At 33.5% G+C, this 9,236-nt stretch overlaps 1 protein-coding gene across 4 annotated transcripts; it reads right to left on the bottom strand.

Annotated features, from left to right (window-relative positions):
• Positions 1 to 2,058: 2,058 nt before the first annotated feature.
• On the bottom strand, positions 2,059 to 7,158 carry LOC121785076 (coatomer subunit gamma-like). 4 transcript variants are annotated; one of them, XM_042183414.1, is made up of 14 exons: positions 6,829 to 7,158; positions 6,056 to 6,080; positions 5,829 to 5,945; positions 5,177 to 5,298; positions 4,398 to 4,635; positions 4,213 to 4,307; positions 4,077 to 4,127; positions 3,746 to 3,859; positions 3,461 to 3,661; positions 3,262 to 3,366; positions 2,969 to 3,118; positions 2,646 to 2,882; positions 2,464 to 2,556; positions 2,059 to 2,380 (listed from the first exon to the last, which is right to left on the bottom strand). In XM_042183414.1, the coding sequence occupies exons 5-14, from the start codon at positions 4,444 to 4,446 to the stop codon at positions 2,270 to 2,272; spliced, it is 1,206 nt and encodes a 401-aa protein (XP_042039348.1). In that variant the 5' UTR covers positions 4,447 to 4,635; positions 5,177 to 5,298; positions 5,829 to 5,945; positions 6,056 to 6,080; positions 6,829 to 7,158; the 3' UTR covers positions 2,059 to 2,269. The 4 variants fall into 4 exon arrangements, with proteins under 4 accessions (XP_042039348.1, XP_042039349.1, XP_042039351.1 ...); XM_042183415.1 differs by having other exon boundaries at positions 5,096 to 5,298; XM_042183417.1 differs by lacking the exon at positions 3,746 to 3,859.
• Positions 7,159 to 9,236: the final 2,078 nt, after the last annotated feature.

Here is a 9,236-nt window from a genome sequence, read left to right on the forward strand (position 1 = left end):
ATAAAATGGTTTGAACGTTAGCCCCAAAAACTCAATACTAATAATAATATAATGGCATGCATAAGAATAATTCGACTTCCGTTCATATTCAACCACTATAATTTATATAAGACTAAAGTCCATTTTTGATCCCTACATTTAGTCTAAAAAACCTTTTTGGTCTTCTACATTAAGTTTGTGACCTTTTGGTCCCAAACAATATGTTTTGGTCCAAACTTAACTTTTTCTGTTAAAATTAACGGTCAAATGTGTTTCACCAAATTAATGACTTAATTATAATATTATTAATCTAATTAACTTCATTAATTTAATATTAAAATTTATAAAATATTTTTGTACTTAAAATAATAATTGATTATTATTAAAGGAAAATTTACTTTAATAAAAAATTGACTTAATTATAATCTAATTAACTTAATCAATTATTATTCTAAATTAAAATATAAAAACTACCTCTTACTTAATGAAAAAACATTTACGGGACTTCACCCAAAAAAATATGGTCGCGTAAATGTTAATTTTATACCGAAAATATCATAAAATATTGTTTGCTTTTTGAGGATGGATCGAAAAGAAGTATGGTCCCGTAAATGCTAATTTCATTTTATATAAAGTCCCGTAAATGTTAGTATTTTCATAAAATAAGAGATAGCTATCTCTTACTTAGAAATAAATAAGTCAAATTTTATTTTAAATCATTTTTTAATTTTAATTCATTTTTATTTTTTAAGTGAAAATATTTTATAAATTTCAATATTTAATTTATTAGGTTGATTAGATTATAATTAAGTCATTAATTTGGTCAACCAAGTTTGACCGTTAGTTTTAACGGAAAATGGTTAAGTTTGGACCAAAACATATTGTTTGGTACCAAAAGGTCACAAACTTAATGTAGAGGACAAAAAGTTTTTTAGGGTAAATGTAAATGACCAAAAATGGGCTTTAGTCTTTATATAAATATTAGTACTACTATTCTAATATTGTTTACCAATTGAGTGAGAGATATAAATTTCGCAGTGACACAATCATCAATAAAACCGTAAAACCACCAACCAACGGGTTGTGGCGCAGTTGGTAGCGCGAAGCTGTGGTGACCTTGAGATCACAGGTTCAAACACCACCACCCGCTGGGAGAAATCGGCCTTAATCCACAAGTATGGTCGAGCAGGATTAATCCGATTCCGCTTAAGGCGAGCTCGGAACACCTGTGATATAAAAAGAACCGTAAAATCGATAACTAGAGTTTGACTAGAAATCACTACATTAATTAAATATATAAAAATAATTTACGAGATATAGGAGTATTGTGAATCAAAGTGCTCGACATTAAACGATTTTAGAGACATATAGTTAAAGAAATTCATAGTTCTTAAATGTGTAAAAAAAATCCAAAAATCACAAAAGTTCGTTTATTTAGATAATAAAATACTTATTCTCTTGAAAACAATGCTTTTTTTAGTCGCCCTAACATTTCCCCGCCGAATATTAGAGCTTCAATTTCGAAAAAAACAACTAATTATTATGGATCAAAATCATAAAATTGCAATATGTTTAGGACCAAAAAAGATCCTTTATTCTGTTATTTATCACCAACGATCAAATCTCATAAGATATTTTTACTTTTTGTAGTCTTATCTATTTAATTACTTGCAATACATCAATAATGATAAAATTAGACAAACCAATTACCAGAAATGGCCTACTCACCTTTTAAAAGGTCTTATAAAAGGGAAAGTTATCCACACTTGTATAAAGAACCTATGGGTTTTTAACAAAAATGAATAACGAAAATGAACCATAACCCCAAAAGGTTAGGTCAGGGTTGTCAAACCATATGATCGACGACAATTCAAAAATACTGAATTTAATATAGTTTTTCAACTCTTATAGGTTGATGATGAGATCAGTTGCTGCTGAGAAATAAGATACTCCATAAACAAACCAAAAAAGATTAATTTAAATTTAAAAAAAAGGTATAAAGAGAGTACAAATCCACACCACATAAACTGCACGAAGTTAGCCAACTCAAAATGAGTTTGATGCAACTGGCCATCGACAAGAAGAAAAGCACAGACTTTTTTATGCAATCACACAAAATATAGTAGACAATATATAATAGAAAAAAAACATTTTCCAAGCTACGACCCGTTTTCTTACAACATCACTCACATTTGTTCCTTTCCTCTTGTGTGAATCTGCTACCTCAGATTAAAAGCAGTGAACTAAAACACCCAAAACAAAGTGTGAAATAGAAACCATAATTAATTAATTATACATTGTGCCTACGCATGAGGTTGCAGTGATGAGTTGAAGCTTCCTTGACTGCAAATGATTGAGATTTAATGATTTGAGATACATGTTCAGCTTCAGGCTCATCATCCTGCATGTTACAAAAATAAACACACATTAACTAAGGCTTAGGCTTATGGTTATAAATAAATATGCAGATTTGAGATTACTTACACGATGGTTGAATTCCTCCATATATAACTTAGAGGAACCCATTAATCTATGATCCTCTGGAGTTATGCATTCCACATTGTGCACAATCCTCGCCTGCTACATCAAATATTAAATAATTCATTAGTACTAAACAAAGATTTAGTAGATCAAAGTATAGTATGCCTTAAGAATATAGCAATAACCTTCTGCAATGCCCTGTAAGCACTAAACCTCACCACAGGCTTGTGAGAACGAAGCATTCGGCGCATAACATCTATGCTATCTTTAAGTTGAAAACCAGGCATGATGTACACCCCTACGTCCACCCCTCCTAGTGACCGGAATCCTTCTATTGCCAACATTTTATCTTTACCATTGATACAAGACCATATGAGTTCGAAGATACCACCAGCCCCGTAGCGAGTCCGATCTCGTGTTAACTACATATCTCAATCTATATATATCAGCACTTGAGACAACCATCCCAACCATACACATTATTTTTAGACTACCAACGATGCAATACCTGACGAATACAGCGAATCAGGATGCAAGTCCCCAATGGCGAAGAACACCAAGAGCAAAGCCTAGTTAATTTTGACCATATTTTGTGGTAATGATAACGGCGTACTTCTACCGTAGGATTTACTTCTCCCGTACGACGTACTTCTCCCATCTGCATGCTCTTGTAACTTGTAAATCCAACCGGCATACAACATAAATGATGCATGATGTATTTGTGTATATAGACATGAAAATGAACAACAAATCAAGAATAGTGTCATCATCTAACACCCCATGGAAAACATCTTTTCTTACCACAAATTCTAGATACATGGCATGGAACTGAACGTGTTTTCCTTTATCGTAAAAAGAGGTCTCGGGGTATACTTGATCGAGTGTGATGGCCATCCTTGGATCTCTCTATAAGAATATACAATTATAAAAATTATAAATACTTCAACTGGCTAGGTAGTAATACTTTTGTAATTCTTCAAATATGATGTAATAATAATACCTTTACCAAATTGATTGAACACACAAGGGAAGCAATTTGAAGAGTAGGATTGTCATCACAAAGATCCTCATAGAGGAATTTCACAACTTTGTTTAAGGATGCGTCATTTGTAATATGACAAAGCAAACGAATAGCATTCGCCCGATATGCAACATTACCGGTGTTGACGTCTTTAAGTAAGGCACTAGTAACTAGAGAAACCTTGTTAGCAAAAAATAAAAAAAAAATTAGCCCCTAATAGGTAGAAGAGAAACATGTAAATGTGAAAATAGAAGAAATATGAACTTCATCTGCAATAGGGCAAAGATCCCTTGCAATTAGATGAAACATTCTTCTCAAATGAGCATCTTGAAACCGATACAGATTAACCGCTGAAGAAAGTATAGCAGCAGCTTCACTCTACAAAACATATTACACTAAATGTCAAATACTATCCAAGTCCTAACACATGCCACTTTCTTACGAATATATATGAAAATTGTAAACCTCTACTCGATTGGAATATCGTGTGCATATAGATATGTAACACTGTTATAAATAGTTACTGAGGTTCATAAATATCAATTGCCCAATAACAAAATGGAACTGACTCAAATACCAAAGTTGAGAGAGTGACCTTTGTGAATATTTCACCTTGATTGAGAAGATACAGAAGCCTTTTAATGATCTAAAGAAGACAAAAACCGAAATAATTATATAATATTTTAGCTAAAAACTGTTGTAGTTATATTTGACGTTGCAGAAAAAAGTACCTTCAAACATCTTGTTTTATCAATATGTGGATCACTAAAACCCCTCACTTCAGTTAAAACAGCATGTTTCTCAATCACCACAATCCAAGAGCAATCTGGGAAATATTAACAAGTTCAAAATTTAGTATTTCTATTTCAATATAAAATGAACAAAATCAAAACAATATATTATGGAAGTATTCGACCTTTGTTAGTAGAGAGATCATGATCTCTCTTCACACACTGCCACTGCATTGTATTCAACGTATACTGACACTCACAGAAAACAAGGCCAAAACATACATCCAAGTTGTATGGGTACAATCTGTCACTTCTCTCCAAGGGCACGTTTGAAACTTTTCGAGAGTTGAAACGGATCAAAGAAAGTAAATTGATTCAAAATTTGAACAACCCTCCACCTATTCTCAGGATATTGATCAGATCCTACAAAAAAATCAACTTGATAACTAGTAAATACTAATACCTTGAGGAGATAAACACAAGAAACTCAATTAGAGCTTAATCTCATAGGAAGATAAACTTACGCATGATATTTTGATGAGATAAACACAATAAATCAAAATGATATAAACACAACATCTTGAGGAAATAAACACAAGGAATCTGATTATACAAGAAACTAAAAAGATAAAACCTAAATAACAGATAATGACATTTGGTTGTTGATCAAGAATCTCACCATAGATAAAAAATCGAAGAACCAAATCACAAATGCATGAGTAAAGCTAAAATCGAAGAACCAAAACACAAATGCATGAGTAAAGCTATGTTAAAACACCAAGAGCAAAGCTTAGGCCCCTGAGTAATATAGTAATTTATATAAACAATAAATTCATAGAAAGAATAGTGCCTCAAGATCATCTTTGGAGAATGGAGATTTTACTTAATGTGCACTGACTGACAAGTTAGGCTGCCACAGCAACCATTAGTTCATCACAACTGTTGGGAGCATCATGACATTTACCAAAAGAAACAACATGGCCAGCTCCCCGTGTAAAATCTGAGAAAACGATGGCAACTGCTGGAGCTCAATAACTCTGATGCATCTGTTTCTTGGCCCAACTTCATGCCATATAGTGAAACATTCTACATGTTTAACATCAAAACAATTAGACTATTAGGAAAAAACCACAAATTTCGACTAAGGAAATATAGGCAGGACTAAGAAGCTATCTGTGTAGCAGGAAGACATGTTCCCTAAGTTAATTTCCCCCTCAAAACAAGATGTCAAGAAACAAAATGATTCAGGACATTATACATAGATACATATGAACAAAAGAGCAAGAGAGATCAGATGGTAACATGATCCAAAAAACATCATCCATAATTCCACATATAGAATTGGTGTTTGGGTAAGTATCACTACACCTCTCCTTGCAATTCTTGCATTTTTTCCATAAGAAATAGATCAAGGCAAAAATATTTGTATTTATCATTTTATCTCCAGAATTTTTACATAAGCAATACTTGGGCAATCAAAAAAATTATAAGTGAGCATCAAAAGTAGTAACTCTTCATTTTTTACTATATTAGCTCATATTCACTTAGTGCCATCTGGTACAATTTGATCATAAATGACGATAAAAAAATACAGAGTATAAACAAATCAAAGATACCTGACCAAGTATAACGAGAGTGTCACTACTTTTCAAATCTGGAGCAAGATTTCTTCAGTCCAGATGCCCATTATACCACCAAACAAATTCTCTAGCAGAGTGTGTACCAGCCAAGTCCTGCATTACAAGAAAATACACATATTCTGAGCAAACAAAACCTTATTAAAGAATTTTCAACACAAGAGAAGGTAACAATGGGCCATGGCATTATAAAATGTTCTACATACCTCCTTTGGTTTGCCTAGAGACCACCTGCCACAGTACAAACATAAATTTCCGCATGAGTAAACAGAAACAATAAAATAACTAATTTATGTCCACAAACTTCAAGAAACGTAGTACTCCCTCCGTCCCTGATTAAGAGTCACACTTTGACCGGCCACGAGTTTTAAGAAATGTAAATAAAAGTTGGTTGAAAAAGTTAGTGGAATGTGAGACCCATTTTTTATATTGGTTTTATAATAAAATGTGAGTGAATTGAGTCAGTGGAATGTGGGACCTACTTCCTATTTATGATAAAAATGAAGTGTGACTCTTAATTGGGGACAGACCGAAATGGAAAAGTGTGACTCTTAATTGGGGACCGACCGAAATGGAAAAGTGTGACTCTTAATCGGGGACGGAGGGAGTAGTTCACACAGATGAGAAATCGTAGAACACTAATCACATGCACAATCCTCCATCCAATAAAAGATCCAAACATAAGCAAATAATGAGTGAACACCATTACATTAAATTTAAAATGGAGTCACAGAAACCAAGGAAGAACACAAAAATGAACTAGCTCACAACGGTTTCAATCAATTCATAACCTAATGCAAATGATTTATAGATACTATAAACACAAAAGGTATTATAGATGCCATAAACATATAGCTCAAATTATCCTCAATTACCGCTCCATTTAGATTCTGAATTTGAATACAGTATAAAGCAAAACAGATGAATTTTTTCCGATGCAGATGCTATTTTAAACGAAATATTATCTTAAACTGATTACCAGTGAGATATAAACGGCCAGCGGTATTGAGGTGGAAGGCGATGGCGCCGCTGGATCCAGTACGAATGGAGTGAACGACGGTAGCTGAAGCCAACGACGGTGGCCGGATGCGATTAGCTGTCGCTGGAGGCGGATGAAGGTATGAAGTTTATGCTAGGGTTTCTTTAGGCTGTGATCGGTATCACGAAATTCAGATCTTGGAAATGAAATTGGGGCCTCGAATTCCAATTTGATTGTGGCCTCGAAATTAAGACCTCGAATTCCAATGAAATCGGGGCCTCGAAATTCAGACCTTGGAAATGAAATTGAGACCCCCATTCTCCTACGGTTTTTTAGTGTTCTATTTTATTCCTTCTATAAATATTTTCTTTTTAAAAGCATTGCCATGAAAAACTTGTTAGAGTTTCTATACTATAATTCACATGAATACTGTAAAAATTGTTATTTTATTTTTTAAGGAATAAAATTGATTAATTTTGTTATAATGTTGTTATGTTTTACATTTAATAAGTATTAATTGCATATTTACATGTATAAGTAACTTAACAAAGTCTAAGTCTCTGTTTTAGTATATCAGTTGTGGGCGACGTTCACTTTAAGGTAACACGGTCAGTTCTGAACAAAGAAAATAAATAATTTCACAACCCAGATAGGCCTAGACTACCTATCGTGAAAGGTTGCAATGTCATTCCGCATATTTCTAAGTCTTACTGAAATAAGATGACATTGGTGTGGTAGAGCACTGAACGGATCTAACACTGAGACAAGGTCTTTATGCTATCTACTGAAAGACGAGCTTTTGATAAATGTTTACTTCTTAATCAATGTACGTTAGCATTGAGCATACGATATTGATTATGCACTACGTTGACTTATCAAATAGTGCGGGTTTTTCGCAACCCAATATTCCTGATATATTGGGTTATGGTGATTAATATCTAACGGTGCTATGAATATTATTATGTTGAATCGTGTGCGAGGTGAGTCTCGTTTGATAATGTCCCCAATAGGAGCGCGAAACCAGGTTTTATTATTCGGAACCTAGCTAGTTGGAGTTTGATTACTCTATGAATAATAAATAAGTGTTTCATGCTAAGTCCACTCTTGGAATTAATAAGATGCTAATTAATTAAGTTCATAACAAACATTAATTAATTAGTGGACATTTATATCTTAAGCGCGAGAAATGAACAATAACACGTAAACCCGGATTACTTGTAATTTCGGATTCGGATGTGCAGTGCAATATTACTTTTGTAGTGGTTGCTCGTAATATTCCAATATAAGCTTATATTAAATTGAGATTCAATTTAATTAGTAAAAAGCTAATTGGGGGAGGTCATATCCAAAACCTTCCATAGATCCATGTTTGGGCTCAATATGAACTTAATATAAATAGGAGAATAAATGAGACAGAAAATACGCTTTTACTTTACTCAAAATTTTAGTCCCCCTCTCCTTTAGCTCATCTCCGTGAGATTGAATTTTACTGTCCTATTTATTCAAGTCCTTGTATACCGGTGAAATCAGCCCATATTGATATCGGAATACTGTTCGGGAACCAGCCAGAAGATCTGTGGTCTAGTACTCGACATCTTCACGAGGAGAAGTAGCGAGCTATTGTCGATTCTTTGGAGAATTATCAAGGTATTATTTTTACTCCGTAGAAAAGCATGTTTTAGGTTTCAATTATACTTAAAGCATGTTTAATTCAAGTTATGAGCATGATACATGTACAAATTACGCGAATAGAGTTTGTCTAAACAATCTGCTAAATAGATCGCAATTATTATCTAATTTAATTGATGCACGCTTCTACTGTCAACCCCTTCAAAACTCGGCCTTGATCCTATTTTTCAATTGTTATGTCAACTTTTGTCATTTCAATTCCAACACCTACAATGCAGCCATCCACATTTCAACCTCATTTTCAGCCACAACTTAGTTTCACACTTATCATTTAAAAAATGAATATACTTGAAAATAGAAAATTACCTTAATTCAATTTCAAAAATTAATTTTTTTTCTCGAGTTTCCGTAGCAACTGGATCTTTCTTCTGAATAATCCAAGTTTACACAATGTGTGGATCCCACCCCAATGCGTATGCATATTTTACGAACGTTGTTTGAGTTTTCCGATTCATTTCCGACAATTTTAAAGACACAAAAATTGGAAGTATGAAAAATTTGAAGAAAATTTGGGTCTTTATAGATATAAGTAATATATTAAATTGATAAAAACAAAAGGAAGGTAAATAAATATATGAGTCGTGCGACCACTACGACGGCTGCAATGCAGCCCAAGCACCGCTCGACGGCTGGCGTTTTAACCGAGCGGCCTTGAAGAGAATGGAGACGCAATGCAGTCCCGTCAAACGACCACCCTTAATAGGACTGCATTGTGAATG

This window comes from Salvia splendens, chromosome 21 (assembly GCF_004379255.2).
Source record: "Salvia splendens isolate huo1 chromosome 21, SspV2, whole genome shotgun sequence".
In the NCBI taxonomy this organism is placed as follows: Eukaryota; Viridiplantae; Streptophyta; class Magnoliopsida; order Lamiales; family Lamiaceae; genus Salvia; species Salvia splendens.